General features: G+C 36.5%; 1 protein-coding gene and 1 long non-coding RNA gene across 2 annotated transcripts; one reads left to right on the top strand and one right to left on the bottom strand.

Moving 5' to 3' along the window:
- da (transcription factor daughterless) lies at positions 1-20,131 on the bottom strand. The gene is made up of 2 exons (XM_089463697.1): positions 19,811-20,131; positions 1-3,401 (listed from the first exon to the last, which is right to left on the bottom strand). Exon 2 carries the CDS (start codon positions 3,348-3,350, stop codon positions 1,314-1,316), a length of 2,037 nt encoding a protein of 678 aa, XP_089319823.1. The 5' UTR covers positions 3,351-3,401; positions 19,811-20,131; the 3' UTR covers positions 1-1,313.
- Positions 13,307-14,672, top strand: LOC149270075 (uncharacterized). The gene is made up of 2 exons (XR_016268968.1): positions 13,307-14,018; positions 14,079-14,672. It is a non-coding gene; the product is annotated as an uncharacterized LOC149270075 (long non-coding RNA).
- Positions 20,132-23,255: the final 3,124 nt, after the last annotated feature.

Genomic DNA, 23,255 nt, shown 5'->3' with positions numbered 1-23,255 from the left:
TTATTTAAGATATCATTTGCCTCTTTTTATTTATTATTAGCGGCGGGGCAACCATCGCTTACTAAAAACACATACATACATTTATTTTTTAATATAATTTACAATTTAAATGTTTAAGCAATTACTTATGAGTAAACAACTAAATCCAAATTTTGAAATAAAAATGCTTTTTACCATTAAGAAGCTTATTTCGTTTAATAGCATAGCGATTAACACAAAAAATACAAACACTGTTAGGTAAATAAAATACTCATAATATATTATACATTTACTGCCAATAATGCTCTGAATATCGTCGCAGAACATAATTGCTTTTAACTATCTAAGCAGCATTGATCAATTTTGGCAGCCTATTAACAACGATTTAAGTACAAAATTGTTGCCTATATCAATAGGTTTTTGAATGCTGCACATAAAATAGCATTTTAATTTTTTATTTAAAGTTATCCTAATCTAGCGTATATGATAACCGTTAAAAAAGTTGTTTTTTAATCTAAAGTAAACAGATAGAATTAATTTTTATTTAACGATTATTTCATTCTAATACTTATTTTAAGTACTCAGTTTATAGTAATGCATATATATATATATGTGTGTACATCAAATCATATTCTATAGAAATACACTTTTTTAATTACACCCGGGCATTAATACGATTAATAGAAATTAATGTGAATTTTCTTAAATATGGGGAATACAAGAAAAACTGTATGTATGAATTTGTTTTTTTAAGATTTTTTTAAAGATTTATTATTTTTTATTTATATATATATATATATATATATATATATATATATATATATATATATATATATATATATATATATATATATATATATATATATATATATATATATATATATATATATTTTTTTTTTTTTTTTTTTTTTTTTTTTTTTTTTTAATTAGTTTACAATATTAATGAATGAAAATTTAAAAAGCTGGCTATAGTGACATCGCACATATTAATATAAATTTAATATGATATAAATCAATTCAATTCAAATAACTACATATAATCTTACCTCGTCAATAAAGATAAAATTAAGTCTATACAATTGGTAAAAAAAATTTTTAAAATGATGTAGGTGCTTATGCCTAAAACCCAATAATATAGACAAAAGAACCTACTACGGGAGTTGCAAAGAGGACACTGTCTCAGAAATGGTTTGAGTCGCATGATAGCGCCTAAAAAAATTGCTTAGCAGATGTTGGTCTAGCTCAAAGGCTGATGAGTACTTTGAAGCATCTGGGATTAGTTGAGTTGTAATGGAAGATGATGATGTTGCTTTTAGATCATTGCTGACATCATGCTATTGTGGATGTTGTCCAATTTGTTGCTGCTGCTGTAAATGTGGTGGTAAAACATTACTAGACTGATTAGCTGGTAAACTCATGTTGCTCATAGTTTGCGTAGGTGGAGGAGCAACAAGCTGTGAAGGCTGGCTATGATGATATGTATTTCCGCTAACAGATGGCTGTTGTATCATGTGATGTTGTAAATTCAATTTGGGTCCATCTTCCGCTTTTTCTTCCTCTCGACGCTTCAAGCATGCAGCTTTCGGATTTAAGTTTCGTTCTCGAACTTGTTGTTCTAAAGTCATAATAACTTCCACGGCCATATTAAGAATACCCAGCTTAGTTTGAGGTTTGTCAGATTTTAGGTGTGTCATACACATGCGTCCCAATTCTTTCAAAGCCTCATTAATATCACGTATACGAATGCGTTCACGAGCATTGTTTGCCTGACGCCGTTCTTTTTCACGTATAGCTTTGACAGCTGGCTCCGCGTCATCATCATCGTCCGCTGAGGAACAATATCTACGAGGTCTCTTTGAACCTTTTGTACCTTGAGACAGCTGCTGCAGCTGTGTTGCATTTGAAGACTCAATAGAGCTCGTGGGCTTTGTGTCGGACATTTCCAGATTCGATATACTAGAAGTTGTTGATACACCTGTGTGTGTGATATTACTGATTCCTAATTGCTCTTTACGTTTTTTAGTTGGTTTTGAGGATGCCGATATTGATGCCGAGACACTTCGTTCCATTTTTATATTTGTTAAGCTAGAAGCTCCAATTGTTTGAATCGCGTTTCCACTAGTTGCAGGCGTGCTCAATGAAATAACTTCATGCGTCAGGGTATTTGACGAATTAGGTACTAGTGCGCCATTTCCAGCAGAGCTACCGCTGCCAACTAGATGGGATGAAGGTGAATTGGCCACAAAGGAAGATAATGTTTCTGTATTGTCTATTGAATTTAATGAAGTATTAACATTTGTTAACAGTTCCGGTTCGCAGTGGTTCCGAAGTACATTGAGAGCATCATCCAAGCGCTCTTCCATTCGAGCGCCTTGAAAAACAGATGCCATGGTATGTAAGCTAGTTACCGGTAGCATATCGCTTGAATAATTCGAAGCGCCACTACCATTTAAAACATTATGATTCCATACGGCGTTTCCAGAAACTGTCCCATCCCCAACTCCAGACTGTGTTAATGGTGGGGGTGAATTAACAGGTGTTGATGGGTTCGAACTGAAGCTACTTATACTCTGGTCAGCTGCTGCAGCTGACATATATATCTGCTGTCGTAATGACGCTGCCGCCGAATTAGTAGCTCCAGATACTTTCGTATTTATTCCGCCAAAGCCATCAGTATTTTGAATTGCAGGACTGAGCTGTGGTTGATTATGATGGGAATGTGCGTGAGGTAGCGGGGTATGATTTAAGGAATGGTGGGTTATTTGCCCAGCCGAAGACAGGGATGTATGTTGCACTGCTGTTTGATTGTGTTGTGGCGAATTGTACACTGCTGGCGAGAGAACTGTCGGCTGCCCAATATTTGGTAATGAACCCGAGCCACCCCGAAACGAACTCATTGGAGGAAGAGATGTCGATGCTGGACTGTGCATACCAATCTGACCACTTTCACCTCCTATGTGCATGCCAACATTCGTACTATTTGTTAAACCCTCAGCATTATGAACTTGTTGATGTTCCATTGAATGTGAAGATATGGGTGCGTTGGTCTGATAAGTCGTTTGACTCATATAATTAGTACTGTTATGCATTTGTGATTGGTACCATCCAGCGCTACTAGTTGCCCCGGAATCAAAATACTGATCAACCGTCGATGTGTTGGCAAATCTATTATTGCTCCCGTTGGCATCGTGAATAGAATTAAAATCACTAGGGTATATTCCGTTTTCAACAGAAAGACCTCCATATGGTGAGTGATAGCCCCCTCCCCGTTCAGATACGACTGCTCCTGGGGGTTGCTTATTTGCTATTTTGTTGAAACAATTTTGAAACACCTCATACAAGTGCATCGGTTCATCATCGCTGGTCGCCATTCTTTCTCAAATTTTTGGACGATAGCAGAAAAGATATCTGTATTAAAAAACCTGTAAGGAAAAAATTATTACAGTTAGAATTTTAGATAAACTATAAGTCTATTGTTATACCCTGAACCCATTGAAAATGGGAAATTAGGGTATAATGGTTTTGTGAAAAGTATGTAACAGGCAGAAGGAATCAACGCAGACCCCAGAAAGTATATATACTACTGATCAGGACGACGAGCTGAGTCGATTTGGCCATGTCCGTCGCCTAGATCTCAGAAGTTATAAGAGCTAGAGATATGGAATTTGGCGGCATGCATACTATGGGTATACCATACGCAGTAACAGATTATCATATTTTTCGATAGCTTATACAAACACTTTTTTATCGAGAATAATCGAAAAATTGATTTTTTTTTTTCAGCTTAATTTGAATACTTTTAGACCTGTGTTAGATTCTCTGTTTATACATATGATGAATACAAAGATTTTGGAATGTACAGATTTTGAATACCACGCCTCCAATTTATTTCAATTACTAGAGACACATTTCAACCATATGATTACCTTCTGAAAGTTTCATAAAGATAGTCCATCTACAAAAGAAATTATTCAACTAATAAATTCCCATAATATTGCCCAAACTGCAGCGCAGCCCTCGCGAAGTCGCTGCTTACTACGCAGTTAGCAGAGCGCATGCTTATACGTACGCGTGGATGCATGTGTGTGTATGTGTGCATAAAAGAAGTGCAAAACGATTACAATTTCAGCTTGGAGGGTTCCGGTTCTCCTAGTCGGTCAGTCTTGACTAGAGCCTTCTTACTTGTTTGCAGATGGGAATGCATGCAAACAACGAATTTTTGCATGGCTAAGAAAGCTTTAAATATTTTTTTGAACCCTCAATGAGATATACGCTGAATATTTAAATCATTCTACACTTTCTTTATACATACATACAAAAATCCATTCACGCACATACATTCACAAGTACGTATAAACACACGCTTTTAGTTAGTAGCGACTGCGCTTGGGCTGCGGTAAGGGCACTGAGGATATCCATATCAGAAAATCATATTTCCAGTATCAGGATAGTTCGGGTCTTTGATCTGGCTCTCTTTAAATCCATAATTAAATATAAAAGACTATTTCGAGAGTCTATTGAAACGCAAAATAAAAATTTAGTTAACCCAAAGAAGGGGCACTTTCTTAATATTTTGCAATATTTAGTGGATTTTTGGATATTTAGTGGAGCTTTGCTTTAAAAATCGATTAAAAACATGATCGAAAACCAGTAATAAATGTATATTAGCTACATTTTTAAAGTTAGAGTCGCCAAATTTTTATACCCTGAACCCATTGAAAATGGGAAATCAGGGTATAATGGTTTTGTTAAAAGTATGTAACAGGCAGAAGGAGGCGTGGCAGACCCAACAAAGTATATATATTCTTGATCAGGGCGACGAGCTGAGTCGATTTGGCCCTGTCCGTCTGTCTGTCCGTCCGTCCGTCCGTCCGTCCGTCCGTCCGTATGTATGAACGCGTCGATTTCAGAAGATATAAGAGCTAGAGACTTCAAATTTTTTTTAAAATGTCCGTAATTACAGCGCGCATATCAACTTTATCATTAAAAATCGATAACTCATCCCGATCTTTTTTTATCGATAAAAAACCTTATCGAAAACCAGTTATAAAATTATATCTTCTACACCCTTATTGCTGGAGTCTCCAAATTTTTAATGTATGCTTATATGCAATTTATACAATTTCGGTTTTTGTTAAAATTCACCCCCCACCTCTAAATTCACCCCCTCACCCTCACTTTTGTAAAAAGCGTATTTCAAATACTAGAGACTTGGGCTTTGGAATATACACACATATTCACCATATGATTACGCTCTAAAAGTTTCATTAAGATCGTATGTCTACAAAAGAAATTATTTAACAAATAAATTCTCATAATATTGCCAACACTGCAGCGCAGCCCAGAGCGCAGTTAGCAGAGCGCAGGCTTATGCGTGCGTGTGGATGCATGTGTATGTATGTGTGCATAAAAGAAGTGCAGAATGATTAGAATATCAGCTTGGAGGGTTCAGGGTATCTCCTAGTCGAGCAGTCTCGACTGGAGCTTTCTTACTTGTTAATATAGATTTATATGTACTTTACAGAATTTCGATTTTTGTTGAAAAAAAATTACCCCACACCCCTATATTCACCCCTCATCAACATATTTGTAAAATAGTAGAGAGTATTTTAAATAGAGACTTGTGCTTTGGCAATTACATACATGTCTATGTTTTATTTATAATGTATAAGTTTTATGAAGATAGTCCATCCACAAAAAAGTTATTAATTATCCACAAAAAAAAAATACCCAAAAAATATATAGTCAAAATAAAGCGAGGATATGATAATTTTTTTAAATCTATTTAACCGGCAGAGGAAGGACCCAATACAGTGTATTATATAATCTTGACAAGGACGACGAGTTGAGTTGATTTAGCCACGCATGGCTGCACGAATGCATTTGAAACGCTAAACGAGACACTCGTGTTTTGGTAGTGCTTGCTGTCTCACATCTCGCTTCTTTTTTTTATACTCATTCACGAAAGTGAATAAGTATATTGGTTTTGTGCAATGTCCGTCTTGCTGTCCGTCCGTCCGTCTGTCCGTATGAACGCAATCTATTTCGGCGCTATTGAAGCTAGAGACTTGAAATTTGGAACACATACTCGTATATATCTCCGATTTATAAAGTGTTAAAATTTTCCCGATCCGTCCACTAGGGGCGTGGCAAATCGGCAAAATCAGATAAAATTATAAGTCTACACCCATTAGGGGCGTGGCAAATCGGACCTGAAGATAAAGTGATTTTTAAAATTTGGCTATATTTTGGACACTATTGATGCTAGAGACCTGAAATTTGGTATATATACGCGGGTTGACCACCCAAGTCCAACGAGCTATAATAGATATATGTCCGCCCATCGGGGGCGTGGCAAACCGCAAAAGTTTATATCTCCTAAAGTTTAAGAACTAGAAGCTTCAAATTTGGATAGTTGAGTTACTGGTAGCCTCCTCTATCGATGCCCCAAAACTAATTTTTACGCCTCTTCAGGGGCGTGGCATATCGTAAAATACCCTGTAATTTTCACATTTTTTGAGCGTAAGAATTCAAATTTTTCATTTAGGTTAACGGTTCCTCGTTCTAAGAACTGGCCAAAAATGAAATTTTTTTTTTATTATACTACATTTCTCTTTAAAATAAAAAAACAATGGCTACTCTAGCAATAGGGAATAATTTTTAATAATTTTTTTGTAAACTGTACAAAAAATATGTAACAAAAATTTGGTCATCAGATTAGTGCTCCTGCGATAAATTCAAGTTATTTAAATTAATGACCAAAAATAACACCTGCATATTAAGCTATTATTATTTTTAAGTAATATTAGTAGTGCATGGTGCCGTTTTTTTTTAAATTACTTCAAAAATTCGATTAGGAATGCAATTATAAAGTTGTTCAAGGATATGGTTGACCAATCGTTTTCAATACCATCGATTAACTCTGTCTTTGTACTATAATGCTTTCCGGACTCATATACTTTCCTGACCAACCATCCCCAGACGTTTATTAAGGTGATATTAAGGTCGAGTGGGTATGGTGGTCACTCCATGTGATCAATTTTTTGACCCTGAATCCAGGACTTCAGGGATCGGGCGGTCTGAATTGGAGCATTATCATGCTGGAAAATCTAATGCCGGTTTTCAGACAGGTTATAGAAATGCGGAACAGCAATTTTTTTATAGTCCTATGCGTTCATGCGCGAGGTCAAAAATTGAAGCTTGCAAGTGCTGCTACCTACACCAACGCCACACCACCCCCCCGCCGCAGCGGCTTGGAAACCGTTCCAAATAATGTTCTTCTATGCGTAGGTCATGGATATAATAAATTTAGCCATCAGTTCCTTCCAAATTCAATTTTTCTCATCAGAAAAGACAACATGCTGCCATTGGATAGACCACCTCATATTCGCCCGGCTAAAATTAATGCGTATTTCTTTTCTAAGCATATCGACTGGTGTCTTTTTTTTTACATTCTGTTTCTTTAAGTAATTAACTTTCTTAATTGCTCTTTGAATCGTTGAAAAACTCGTCTTAACACCGATTTTATCCCTAATCTTGGTGGTCGATTCGTGGGAATTCGAAGCTTCCCGAACTAATGCTCTTCTATTTCCTTCTGAAATCACTTTATTATTGCCGCTTATATAGTTTTTTCTATAGTTTTCCCTATTTGTAAGAAAATTGCCAATTAGTTTTCTGTTTTTTCCTGTTTTTCCAGCAATTATATCGTATCATAGTCCAGTTTCAAAGTCTGCCTCAATCTTTGATTTTCAATCAAAGATAAAACTGTTTCTTTACCCATACTATAAATATATTGAATGCTTTGAGCTTCACAAAAAATTTGGCGAGTGTAATTGCCAAAATAAGCAAGATAATTACAATTGCATTTGGGGGCGCTAATCTGATGACGAAAAATAAGTGCACACATTTTTTGCGAAAATAGAAAAGAATAGAAAATAAAACATAACGGGTTTTCACTCGCGCTTTGTTTTTTGGTATGAGATACATCTCATATGATGATAATGAAAAAAAAATAAATAAAAAAAACCAAGAAGTTGCGTGCAATAGGCAAAGAGAAAAACGTAAAAGAAAATGAGTGTAAGGGGGGGCGCGAACCTGATGACGCGCAGTGTATATGCGTCAGCCATCTATTTATGTATTTGTACATATAAATAAGTTTAATAGATATTCATAATACGCAAAGAAAAATTTTTATGAAATTTAAAAAATATAAAAGAAGCTAAAATAACAAAAATTTGCTATTAACGAAAAAGTGTTTTCTGCGGGATTTGAACTCGCTCCCAAGCCAAATAGCATGTTTGTCAAAAAAGCTAAAATAAAGATCGCCGGCGTTTCTGCCTACAGCACCACCGCATCGTTTCGAGCAACAGTAGTTAAAAGGAAATCATATTATTGTTTTGACGCCACATAGCAAAGAAAAGCCAGTGTAGCGGCTGGAAATTCAAAAACAATGTAAAGACAAATCAATCGCAACGAGATTCTTAGTGTACATACATACACACATACAAATGAGCGCGTGTATAAGGCTATGCGTACACATATATACATGAAAATAAAAAGTACACCCAAAAAATTTTGAAGATTCTGTCATAACTAATTAATTTTTGATATTTTTGAAAAAAAAACTGGATGGTAACTTTAAGAGAGCAATCTGGCAATATGAAAAAAATTATATTTCCCCCTAAATTCACAGTAGTCACAATCCACTAAAAAGGGCTTGCTGAAAATAATAGGTGAACTCCATTCCTTCAGCCAAAAAATAAAATGTTTAGAATAAGAATGATTTCTTTTATTGTTGTTAAATAGTAAGTAACCTTCCTACAGGTGTTTAATGTAAAAAAAAATATCAATATCATATATAGATGGGTCGAAATATGAATTGTTCGAGTGAGGAACGCAGATGTGCTAAAAACCTTAGGAGTGGCAAATCTTTGCGTCAAATTGCGAAACGGATGAAAAGATCTCTTAACGTTGTGCAAAATGCTTTAAAGATGCTCAATAAAAAGGGAACACGTGGAAGTCCATCGAAAACCACACTAGAACTGGACCGACGCATTATAGGGATTGCAACTTTCAAATCTTCAAAGGTCATTGTGTCCGTAATAGATAATATTATTAATGCCTCTTCAATTAGGAGATGACTACAAATGGCTAAGCTATCAGGTTGTATCGAAAAAATGGTTCTTTTGATGCGCATCAAAAATTTGATGATGATGCAAAATTTTGCTAAAGACCACATCACCTGGGAAGGATCTGAAGTTAATAAAAGTGGCGTATTATCCTATTTAACGACGAACCCAAAATTTGCCATTATAGAAATGACTATTCCAGACATGTAAGAGTCCTTACAGGTAAAGAATTCGATCCTCGCTACACAAAAAAAAAAATAGTGAAGCATGGCGGTGGCGGTGGAAACATTATGGTGTGGGGCTGTTTCTATATCGTCTGATTTTCCTAATATATGACGTTATGGGAGTAGCAGACTACAGGGATATTCTCGAAAATATAATGTTACCATATGCTGAGGATAACATGCCTCTACGCAGGGTTTGTCAACAAGATAACGGCCCGAGACACTCGTCTACAATAGTATAAACTTGGCTCGAGGTTAGTAAGGTGGACACTCTCGCTTGGCCCAGTCATTCTCCTGATCTGAATCCAACCGAAAACGTGTGTAATGCATTGAAAAAGCAGATGGTAAAGAAAAAGTGTGACAATAAACGCCAAATAATGGACTATGTCCAAGAAACCTAGAGAAAGATTACGAGTGAGACCTGCCAAGCTTTAATTAGGAGTATGTCTAATCAGATAAAAAATTTGTTTGAAAATAAAAGAGGATATACAGGATGTTGTTCCAAAAATAGAAAAGCAAAAGATTTTGAATGATTTGAAAATAAACAAGTAAGAAAGCTCTAGTCGAGACCGCTCGACTACGAGATCCCCTGAACCCTTCGAACAATAGCTATTTCAATCATTTTTCGCACACACACACACACACACACACACACACACACACACACACACACACACACACACACACACACACACACACACACACAAACACACACACGCACACACAGGCATACACACATGGGTAGTATGCCGTATCGGAGCCGTGGAACAGCCTAAACGCTGTTTCAAGTGCCTTGATTACGGTCATATGTTAGCAAACTGTCGCAGCGACTGTGACCTAAAGGCGCGTGTTTCAGGTGTGGAGAGGTGGGTCACAGTGCAAAAGCATGCACCAAGCCACCAAAATGTAGCCTCTGCATCCGGAAAGGTGAAAACCAGACGGACTATTCAGTAGGCAGCTTTAATTGCCCATCCTACCGTGAAGCTGCTCGTAAAATGAAATTTTAAGGTTCTTGCAGCTTAACTTAAATCATTGTATTGCTGCCCAAGATCTTCTAGAGCAGACCATTAGGGAAAAATGTATAGACGTAGCTTTTCTCAGTGAGCCCCACCACTGTATAACCAGCTGCCCTAGGACATGGTCAACAGACGTTAATGGCAAAGCTGCGTTGTGGGTATGCGGCAACTCAACGAACTCATTCAATGGGTTCGTACGCGGCCGATATGGTAACTTATGGCTTTACAGTTGCTATCTGGCCCCCAGCATGCAGCTCAGTGAATTCACGACGGTGCTCGACGAGCTTGCCGAGGATGCTAGGGGTCGGAAGGCCATTATAGCTGGAGATTTTAACTCCTGGGCGTTAGAATGGGGTAGCCTCACAACAAACGTCAGAGGTCGTATCCTACTGGAGATCTTCGCGATACTAGATGTTGCACTGCTCAACACTGGCCACGAGTACACCTTCAGTCGGGCGGGATACGGATCTGTTATCGACATTACTTTTGTCACTTCATCCCTCTTTCGGGGAGCAACATGGAGCCATTGCGATAGCTATACGGGCAGCGAACATACGGCACTTCTATTCACAATAGGTGAGCCACCTGCCAGGGCGTCAACCTTGTGGAGGGAATCGTATCGGCTGGATACTTTTGATCCCGCGGCTTTTTCAGAGGCCATTCAGTCTCTGGGCAGAATTGGTAATGCTGAGGCCAGAGCATGCCAAATGGTAGCCGAAATACAGAGTGCCTGCAATAGCAGCATGTTACGCCGCAAGCAGTTCACGCGACAACAAGAGCCTACGTATTGGTGGAATGCACAAATAGGTGACATTCGTCGCAAATGCATCCAGGCGAGAAGAAGCTACATTTTTTGAGAAACAATTGGCTTACCAGGAGGCTAGAAAAAACCACCGGATGAGCCTTCTTCATACAGACGATCTGTCTCTTAGACACCATGGGAAAGGTGTTTGAGAAATTGATCTGCTCTAGACTGGAGACTGCGATTACTAGCGCCGGAGGCCTGTCACCAAATCAATTTGGATTCCGGAAGGCCCGGTCAACAACGGATGCGCTAAACAAAGTTGTTGGTCTGGCCACTTCCGCCATCAATGGCACAAGATGGAAGAATGGGACGAAGCAGTACTGCATTATTGCGACCCTGGACGTAAAGAATGCCTTCAATACAGTTAGTTGGGATATGATACTGAATGCGCTGTCACAATATAATATCCCTAAATATCTTAAAGAAACAATAAAGAGTTACTTCAGAGGAAGAACACTGGTATACAATACGAGTGAGGGTCCCCAAACTCATATAGTGTCAGCTGGAGTACCCCAAGGTTCTGTGCTGGGACCTCTCCTATGGAATATCATGTACGACGGCGTACTGCGCTTGGAACTACCAGCAGGTACGCACACCATTGGCTTTGCTGAACTGAAGTTGTCCTAGTCAGCAGTCGCAAAAGAGTGGAAACTGCCAATATAATGATCGGCAGCGTCACCATTGCGTCAAAGAGGGCGATAAAGTATCTTGGTGTCATGATAGACACAAGATTAACTTTCCGCGAGCACTTAGAGTATGTGCATAAAAAGGCAGCGGATTCTTGTAGAGCTCTCTCGAGAATTCTGCTTAACACGCGGGGACCTAAACAGCAACGACGTCTCCTTCTAATGAGCGTCATTAGGTCCGGCATCCTCTATGCTGCGCCAATATGGGCAAGGGCGATGGCAACGCCGAGCTACAGCCGGGGCATTTGCGCGATCTACAGACTGAGCGCAATCAGAGTCAGCTGCGCTTTCAGGACTATCTCCGATGACGCGGCGCTCGTCATAGCTTGTATGGTACCATTGGAGTACTTGGTCGCCGAAGCCGTGGAGCGGAATTCACACGCGACTGCGCGACTCAACGCTATCAGGGCGAACAGCATTGCACGATGGCAAAAAAAGTGGAATAGCTCAGCTAAAGGGTTTCATTTCGATAGACCATCCACAAGAAATGTTATTAAACAATTAAGATCCCATAGTAAGCCAAGCCTGCTGCCAATGCGTGTTTATGCGTGCGTACTTATATGCACTCATGATGAAAATAATAGGTACCCCCCTTAAAATTAAACTTTTTTGAGTTTAGTTTAGCAAAACATTTTTTCTACTGCCCTTAACATGAAAATTTAAATGCACATTTCTGAATTACGTATATATTAATAAATATAAATAAATAAATTTGGAAAAAAATATTATTTTTTCAAAAGTTACAAACAAATAAACAAAAATGGAGCGTTTTGGGCTTGACAAAAATAATAGGTGCACTTTACTTTCGTAAGATGTATTTTATTTTTTGATTTTCAAATCATTCAAAATCTTTTGCTATTCTATTTTTGGATCAATATCCTGTGTATCCTCTTTTATTTTCAAACCAATTTTTTATCTGATTGGTCATACTCCTAATTAAAGCTTGGCAGATCCCATTCGTAATCTTCCTCCAGGTTTCTTGGACACAGTCCATTATTTGGCGTTTAATGTCACACTTTTTCTTTACCATCTGCTTTATCAATACACTACACACGTTTTCGTTTGGATTCAGATCAGGAGAATGACTGGGCCAAGCGAGAGTGTCCACCTTACTAACCTCGAGCCAAGCTTATTCTATTGTAGACGAGCGCAGAGGCATGTTATCCTCAGCATATGGTAACATTATATTTTCGAAAATATCCCTGTAGTCTGTTACTGTCATAACGTCAAGTATTAGGAAAATAAGACGATACAGAAACAGCCCCACACCATAATGTTTCCACTAGAGGTGGGCACGGGCCGGGTTTTTATTGGGTACCCGTGGGCACCCGCGGTTACCCGTGGGTATGGGCTGAAAAATCTAATTTCGGGCTGGGTGTAAGCGGTTGCGGGTTAGACTGCTTAAATCCGATTTACCCGATCAAATTTTTACTGTTTTATTAAAATTTAAAATGTATAATAAATTGTGTAATTTGCAGGTGCTCTGTACTTGCCTGCAAAAACAGGGTTGCTTTCGACATCGATAATTTTGTGTGCGCTTGCAAATTAAGCAATTATTATGCATTTAAATTTGAATAAAACTGTCCGCTGACGGAAATACAAATCTTAATTTTATTCCAGCATTTTGACAACAAAATCAATAAGATTGGTTCGCTGTTTAGAAAATGTAGCAACGTAATATTCCGTTAAATATTTAAATATTTGCTATACCTGATTTCGTGTACACATACGATTAATTTTTGTATCGATGATCTCTATAAAATTGTCATTACGATTAAAAGCATAATAAGCATTGTACAAGAAAATGAACGCTAATAATAATGAGTGTGCTAAAACAAAATGTGAAGTGCAAAGAGCAATTAGTGCCAATCACAATATGCACAAATTGATAGAAAATTCTTCTGGAAAGAGTGATGTTTGGAAAACTTTCAAGATTGTGGAATTCGATGGAAAGCCTCTTGATTTTGTGTGCTGCTGCAAATGCAAGCTTGTTTTGACTTTTAGCGTCAAAAATGGCACCACAACACTTGCTCGGCACAAATGCGCTTTCATGCCTCCACCCAATCAACCATTGTTAAACTTTGCATCGAAGGCTGTTCCGAAGAATGTTCTTGATGATTTAGCTAAAAAACAATTAGCTTTTGTAGCCAAAGACTTGTTGCCATTAAACGTAACTGAGGGTAGGTAAAAGATAATTTTTTTTTTATATTCATCAATGTTACTATTTGCTAAATTTATAGGAACTGGTTTTCGTAATTATGTTCAAGCTATATTGAACATAAGCGCCCAGTACGGAACGCGCGACTCCCATGATCTGATTCTGTCCCGAAAAAAGTTAACAGGAAATGTTATGGTTGCAGAATACAATCGAATAAAGGATCTGCTCACTACTGACTTGTCAAACAAACACTTGGCCATGTGGACCGTCCAGTTTACCCAGAGAAGCTTTCTTTGCTTAAGTGCACATTATATTGATGAATCCTTTTGTTTAAAAACGTCAATATTAGGAGTAAAAGAATTTCTAGAAGAAAAAAAAACTGGCGGTAACAATTTAGAGCAAGTGAAGTATATATTGCTTGAGTATAATTTAGAAAGTAGTTTAAGGAGTAGTGTTATTGTTACTGACAATGGAGCCAACGTGGTTGCCGCCTTCAACACTTATAAGAGACTTTCTTGCGCCGTCATAACTTGAACTTAGTCATGGACGACGTTTTAGAAAAGAATCCCGTTGAAGAAATTAAGACTATTGGAAAAATCAAAAAATCTTGTTAAATATTTTAAGCATTCAGAGCTTAACAAAAAACTGAGCAAATCACTAAAACAAAATATTAAAACGCGTTGGAATTCAGTTTTCATTATGCTTGAAAGCATTTGGGAAGTTAAGGAAGAGATTAAAATGTTACTTTTAACAAAAAATCAACTACAACGTATAGCAGATATTGATTTCACTTTAATGGAATGTTTAATTTCATTTTTAAAACCATTCAAAGATTGTTCTGACAAATTGTCATCTGAAACAGAGCCAACCATTCATATATTTGCTTTATGGTACGAGAAACTAAAAAAAAATTGTGAAATTGAAATATATGACTCCAATGTTATGGAACATGTAAAAGAAAAGACCTTGAACTCTTTAGAGAAGCGTTTTCAGCCAACTTCCGTTCATTTGGTTGGATTATTTTTAAATCCCCCATTCAAAGAATTAAGTTTTTTGCCAGCTGAAAAAAAAAAAATCATGTCTTAGAAACCGTTAAATGCATGATGTCCGAAATTTATGATATGCAAAATGATTCAGTTGAGGACGCGAAAATTGAAAACTCTCCGCCAAATTTGAATCATGAATTTTAAGAGTTTTTGGACAAAAATCAACCAATAAAATGAAAACTTGACGAACCTGACAAAAATGCAAATGACTTAGAAATTGATAAATATTATGCCACACGCTATAATTCAAACTTGTCAATCTTAAATTTTTGGCAGGAGGCAACGAACCTTAAATTGTTGCAAGTGGTGGCCAAAAATATTTTATGTATTCCGGTAAGCTCTGCAACAAGCGAGCGAGTATTCTCCTCTTCTGGAAAAATTTTAAATGAAAGGCGAACAAGGCTATCAAGCGCAAATCTTGATATGCTCCTTTTCTTATATAAAAACATGTAAAATTTCTGTAAATAATATTGTAATTTTTAAGAATAAAATTGTTGTTATTTTTGAGAAATAAAAAAATTGTAATGTTTGAGAATTAAATTTGTTGTAATTGTTTCGGGCGGGCGGGTTGGGCGCGGGTATGACCATTTTTTTTGCTTTCGGGTACGGATAAAATTTTGAACTTCTGACCGTGGGCGGATCGGGCCGGGTGCAAAAAATTCGGCCCGTGCCCACCTCTAGTTTCCACCGACATGCTTCACTATTTTTTTTGTGTAGCGAGGATCGAATTCTTTACCTGTAAGGAGTCCTACATGCCTGGAATAGTCATTTCTATAATGGCAAATTTTGGTTTCGCCGTTAAATAGGATAATACGCCACTTTTTTACTTTCAGATCCTTCCTAGGTGATGTGGTCTTTAGCAAAATTTTGCATCATCATAAAATTTTTGGTGCGCATCAATTTCAACCATTTTTTCGACACAACCTGATAGTTTAGCCATATGTAGTCATCTCCTAATTGAAGAAGCATTATTAATATTATCTATTACAGAAGCAATGACCTTTGAAGATTTGAAAGGGTCTGAAAAGTTGCAATCCTTAATGCGTCGGTCCAGTTCTAGTGTGGTTTTCGATGGACTTCCTCGTGTTCCCTTTTTATTGTGCATCTTTAAAGCATTTTGCAGAGCGTTAAGAGATCTGTTCATCAGTTTCGCAATTTCACGCAAAGATTTGCCATTCCTTCGAAGGTTTTTAGCAATTCTGCGTTCCTAACTCGAACAATTAATATTTCGACCCATCTACATATGATATTGCTATTTTTTTTTTACATCAAACATCTGCAGGAAGGTTACTTACTATTTTACAACAATAAAAGAAATCATTCTTATTCCAAACTTTTTTTTTCGGGCTGAAGTAATGGAGTGTACCTATTATTTTCAGCAGCCCCATTTCAGTGGATTGTGACTACTATGAATTTAGGGGGAAATATAATTTTTCTTTTTTTTTTTTGGCATGCATCATATGGCCAGATTGCTCTCTTAAAGTTACCATCCAATTTTTTTAAAAAATATCAAAAATGAATTAGTTATGACAGAATCTTCAAAAAATTTTTGGTGTACTTATTATTTTCATCATGAGTGTATGTATGTCTGTGTGTGTGCGTGTGTGTATGCGAATAATTATTGAAATATCAGTTGCTCGAAGGGTTCAGGGGATCTCGTAGTCAAGCACTCTCGACTAGAGCTTTCTTGTTTTGAAATAAATTTATTTTGTTTTGGTTAACAAATTAAAACGTTTTATGTTAAACCGTATTACAAACATGGCAACCGTAAAAAATAATAAACAAAATTTTTTTTCTCCTCCTAGTTAAAGCGTCCTCCGGGTACAGCGACGTAAAATCGTCGGTCCCTTGAGTGTCGCTGTAACCGGACTCTACTGCATTTCCAAACTTTTATATATTTTCTATTCTATCAAATAACGTGATATACATGTATATAGTTCTAAAATTTCAAGAGACGTTGAAACGAATAAATGAATATGGCTATACACTGCGCGTCATCAGGTTAGCGCCCCCCTTTACACTCAACTTCAAAGCTAAATAAAATCTAAACTATCAGAGCTCCATCTTTGAATTTTTTTTACATTATACTCCATTTATTTATCTTTAAAATACAAAAAGAATGGCTACTGTAACAATAAGGATTATTTTTAAATAATTTTTTTTTGCAAAATGTACAAAAAACATGTAACAAAAATTTGGTCATCAGATTAGCGCCCCCTGCGCTAAATTCAATTTATTTAAGTTAATGACCTAAAATAACACCGTATTTTAAGCTATTATTATTTTTAAGTAATATTAGTAGTGCGTAGTGCCGTTTTTTGTTTGAAATTACTTCAAAATTTCGATTAGGAGTGGAATTATAAAGTTGTTCAATAATATTCAAGGATATGGTTGGCCAAGCGTGTTCAATACCTTCGATTAACTCTGTCTTTGCACTATAATGCTTTCCGGACTCATATACTTCCTGACCAACCATCCCCAGACGTTTCCAATGATATTAAGGTCGAGTGAGTATGGTGGCCACTCCATGAGATCAATTTTTTGGCCCTGAATCCAGGACTTCAGGGATTTGGATTTGGATTTGGAGCATTATCATGCTGGGAAATCTAATGCCGGTTTTCAGACAGGTTATAGAAATGCGGAACAGCAATTTTAAACACGGTGTTATAGTCCTATGCGTTCATGCGCGATGTCAAAAATTGAAGCTTACAAGCGCTGTAGTAAGATATTGCACCCTACATCAATGCCACACCACCCCCCCGCCGCAGCGGCTTGGAAACCGTTCCAAATTATGTTCTTCTATGCGTAGGTCATGGATATAATAAATTTAGCCATCAGTTCCTTCCAAATTCAATTTTTCTCATCAGAAAAGCCAACATGCTGCCATTGGATAGACCACGTCATGTTCGCCCGGCCAAAATTAATGCGTATTTCTTTTCTCAGCATATCGACTGGTGTCTTTTTTTTTAACATCTGTTTCTTTAAGTAATTAACTTTCTTAAATGCTCTTTGGACCGTTGATAAGCTCGTCTTAACACCGATTTTATCCCTAATCTTGGTGGTCGATTCATGGGAATTCGAAGCTTCCCGAACTAATGCTCTTCTATTTCCTTCTGAAATCGCTTGATTATTGCCGCTTATATAGTTTTTTCCATAGTTTTCCCTATTTGTAAGAAAATTGCCACTTATTTTTCTGTTTTTTCCTGTTTTTTCAGCAATTTTTTGGTTGCATAGTCTAGATTCAAAGTATGCCTCAATCTTTGATTTTCAATCAAAGATAAAACTGTTTCTTTACCCATACTATAAATATATTGAATGCTTTGAGCTTCACAAAAAATTTGGTGAGTGTAATTGCTAAAATAAGCAAGATAATTACAATTGCTTTTGGGGGCGCTAATCTGATGACGCAAAATAAGTGCACACATTTTTTGCGAAAATAGAAAAGAATAAAAAATAAAACATTACGGGTTTTCACTCGCGCTTTTTTTTTGGTATGAGAGACATCTCATATGATGATAATGAAATAAAAAAAAAAAACCAAGAAGTTGCGTGCAATAGGCAAAGAGAAAAACGTAAAAGAAAATGAGTGTAAGGGGGGGCGCTAACCTGATGACGCGAAGTGTATATAATAGAAATTATGGATATATGGAGTCTGTCATGTCTCTTGCTGCCATTAATAACATACAAATTCAAGAAACAATTATGCTCTAAATTTATATTTTAAATGGGTTCAGGGTATAACAACAACGCAACAGGCGGCTATGGAAAACTTTATTTCAAAGCTCCGATTAAATATTAATTAAAAATTAATTAATTATTAATTTGGGAAACAATACCAAGATACACAGACAAATAAATAAACATTGAATATTCGAATTTGAAAAATGGCAATATAATATACTTTTCCATTCTTAAATAGATCCGGTTGGACGCTTTCAGCGGAGTCGTTATAACCGGATTCTACTGTATATATAATATGCTATTGTTTTCAAATCAGGATTCTTTTGGTGGTTACCAAATTCGACTTAAAGAAATATTTGTATCTTTGAAATTAAGGACTTCATGTTTGAAATCTTGTGCACATCACATTCATAAATACAAATAAATTTGTATCTTTCACTGTCTGATAATCTCATTTTCTTGTATTAGGATTTTAAGGTACGATTTACCGTATATTGAATATTACATCAAAGCATGGATTTTAATGTTTATAATGTTATAATAGCAAACACATGTGTTTAGCTATTTACCACTATCAAAATATATTTTCTTTTTATTTCTTTGTAGTTGATTTAGAACATAGAGAATACAATTAATTAATTTTGCCGGCCTTTAAAGCATAGCAAGAAACAAGAGGATGCGTTTCGCCGATGTTTTATTATGGGTGTCTTTGGTTTGTACGTTTGATAATTAAAAAAGTGTGAAATCTTGCCCTAATTAACGTTCATTTAAACGTAAGAATCCCCAAAAACACATTGAAGTATATAGGGTAACAATATAATATTTCCAATCGAATCTTATAACTATAAATATATACCTATTTTACATTAAAAAAAAATTATTCTAATATTGTATATTGAATATATTTTCATTATATATTTTTATTTTTCTATTTTTTTTTTTCGTACTGTATTTGTATTTGTATAAAGGTAAAGGCAAATAAATGTCTGGATAACTATACTCACAAACAAAATTTAAATATTTTCTTAGAGTTTAATTCGTTGCAGGCGTTGAATATTTTTGTACACTTTTTTCACAACTACTTTACCTTTGTAATTATAAAAAGGTGTAGATCAGAATTGTATCTCTTTTGACCACGAACACACAAACTTTATATGCATGTATGTATGTATGTTATGATTTACACAAAACTAAGTTTTGTCGAATGGTTACTAAGAGTAATATTCTTTTAATTTACACATGGCAAAACATTTCAAAAAGCTCATTTAAAGCATTTACAGTTTGAACAACGTTTACTTTTTTTTATAGATTCAAAACATTTCTAATTTTAGTATTCTGCTTGCTTTGTTCGTGCTACCATCGGAAACGCCATCTTTGTTCTCTTCGTGCGTCATTTACAGTGTTGTATGCTGAGTTTCGATATATAATACTACACTTCGATTATTATTATTATTAGTATTTTTGCTTTCAATGAACTATATCCACTAACCAGAGAACACATAGACTAGACATGTAGAACAAACTTTTTCAACACCGAAAATATGCGCTGAAGAGACCGGACAACTTCGTATTTGGTCGGCTCGGTCGTTTGAGGCTCAAGCAGTGAAAATAAGGCACGACAAAATCAGTGCGCTGCGACTGCTGCCACGAAATGCACACATTATCCTTTTCAAATGAGAATTCAGTCCATAGTGTCGAAGAATTTGGTCTAGAAGGCCGATCCATAACATAAATAGGGCAATGTCCAGTCCTGGTTGATCTAGAACTGTCCAAGGAGCTAAAAAAATCCTAATTTAAGAATTGTTGGGTAATAAAGTCATTGAAAGTGAAGTGCACGAAATAAGGTAAGAAATGGAAAAGGCAAGTTATTATAGCTTTCTTTAGTTTTAAATGTTATTTGTTAGAACACAAATATAAAGAAGTGCGTTAATACATAATGAATGACTGATAAATAAGACTCCACTATACCGCTGCACGAAATAAGCTGTGAGCCACTGTATATACATTGTATGTACATTTAATTGTGTGTACGCATTGGATGCGATGATCACAATTTTGGGATATCCTTTGTAGAAGCATTTGTATGTCTATATGTCTTTACAAGTGCGCGTGTGTGTGTCTTTGTTAAACATTGGTATATGCCTATCTCATCTTAGAATGGTGTGAACATTTATGTTTAAGTACCTGATTATTGGTATTATAGGATCTACTGCTTTTCCTTTTTTTGGCTCAGAGATATAGATGTTAGGTAATTTTTCATATTCCCAGCTGTTTTTTTTTAATAATTACTAGTTATTTACTTGTCAATTTAATGCTAAGAGAAGGTTTTCGAGACTGACATGTCACACACAAAATCAAACCATTAACCAGATAATACATAGACTGGACACGCACAACAAAATTGTTTACAGCCGAAAATGTTAAGTTTAACCACTGTACTTCGTATTTGCTCGGCTCGGTCGTTGGAGGCTTGTGCAGTGTATATACTGCGCGACGAGAACAGTGCGCTGCAAGCTCTCAAACGAAATGGTCCCGTTCTTATATGGAGCACAGATCTGGGCTATTTATCCTATACTATTCTCTCTCTCTCTCTCTCTCTCTCTCTCTCTCTCTCTCTCTCACTCTATCTCTATCCTCTTTATGGTCTCGCAAATCAACAAACTCATAATAGGAAAAATATGGGCAAATTTTGCACGGGCAGCAAGAGTACAGTATTTTCCCTGCTCGAACCTCCAGCGACCGTGCCGAGCTAATACGTATAGTGTTAGTATAGTGGTCCAACTTAGCATTTTCGGCTGTAAAAAAATTGTTTCGCGGGTCCAGTCTATGTGTTATCTGGTTAGTGATCAAATCCATAGTAAAGATGTAGCACTAACCAGAGAACACATAGACTAGACATGTAGAACAAACTTTTTCAACACCGAAAAAATCCGCTGAAGAGACCGGACAACTTCGTATTTAGTCGGCTCGGTCGTTTGAGGCTATGCTCACTCTCTCTCTCTCTCTCTCTCTCTCTCTATGGTCTCTCAAATAGCAGCAGTGCTCAGAAATTGAAAATTGTTCGCGACGATCCCAGCTCTTTCCTTTTGAGTGAAGGGTATACCGAAATCATAAAAGCGTTTGTCACGCTCATGCAAACAAAATGTAAGCGTTTCGATGGTTATTCGTAGGAAGGGTAGGAAAGCGTTGATACGCATAAAGAATATGATTTCGCGACGAGCAAGCACACACACACACACTTACAGTCTCTGGAAACATGTGTGAGCATTTGTGGCCTGTGTGCGTAACTCTTACTGCCTGAGCAAATTGTAATTCCCAAAATTTACCGTTGATTGGCCTTTGAGGGACCACATACATTTGCATACATATGTGTATGTATGTATGAGATGGGATAATAATTGTCTGGCGATTCAGTAGTTTGTCAATTTTGTATTGTTTGAATTGTAGAGTGACTGTCAAATAAGCTTTTATGACTTAATCAGTAATTTTGGCAGTAAAGATCATTGTGCCACTGGTTGGTTGGTGTTACGGATATCCACTTCACGCAAATGTATATGTACATATTTACGTACATTTATATACTAATTTATCTAATATATACATATATATAATTATAATTAAATATTTTATTCAAATTTCAACCGAAAAAATTTTATCGGGGTACACTTATATGTTTATTAAATGCTTTACAATATATTGGCTAGTAGACTATAAAACTTGAAATGAAATACGCATGTCGAAATTACTGATTAAGTCATAAAGGCTCATTTGACAGTCACTCTACAATTCAAACTATACAAAATTGACAAACTACTGAATCGCCAGACAATTATTATCCCATCTCATACATACATACACATATGTATGCATATGTATGTGGTCCCTCAAAGGCCAATCAACGGTAAATTTTGGGCATTACAATTTGCTCAGGCAGCAAGAGTTACGCACACAGGCCACAAATGCTCACACATGTTTCTAGAGACTGCAAGTGTGTGTGTGCTTGCCCGTCGCGAAATCATATTCTTTATGCGTATCAACGCTTCCTACCCTTCCCACGAATAACCATCGAAACGCTTACATTTTGTTTGCATGAGCGTGACAAACGCTTTTATGATTTCGGTATACCCTTCACTCAAAAGGAAAGAGCTGGGATCGTCGCGAACAATTTTCAATTTCTGTGTGCTGCTGCTATTTTAGAGACCATAGTGAGAGATAGAGTGAGAGAGAGAGTAGGACAAATAGAGCATAGCCGTGCTTCATATAGGAATAGCACCATTTCGTTTGAGCGCTTGAAGCACACTGATTTTGTCGTGCAATATTTTCACTGCTTGAGCCTCAAGAGACTGAGCCGAGCAAATACGAAGTTGTGTAGTCTCCTCAGCGCATTTTTTCGTCGGTGAAAAAATTGGTTCTAGATGTCTAGTCTATGTGTTTTCTGGTTAGTGATATTAGCTTATTTTTCAGCTAACTGTTTCTGGGATTTAGCTTATTTTTGTTTATTTTTTGTCCTAATTCGGCTATTTTTTCTCGGG

Source organism: Drosophila arizonae, chromosome 3 (assembly GCF_054131065.1).
Source record: "Drosophila arizonae isolate 15081-1271.41 chromosome 3, UAZ_ARI_1.0, whole genome shotgun sequence".
Taxonomy (NCBI): Eukaryota; Metazoa; Arthropoda; class Insecta; order Diptera; family Drosophilidae; genus Drosophila; species Drosophila arizonae.
Note: the sequence above shows the minus strand (reverse complement) of the source record. Positions and strands in the feature narration are given on the sequence as shown.

Coding starts and splice junctions, on each gene's coding strand:
- da (XM_089463697.1), bottom strand. CDS start 3,350: ATGGCGACCAGCGATGATGAACCGATGCACTTGTATGAGGTGTTTCAA.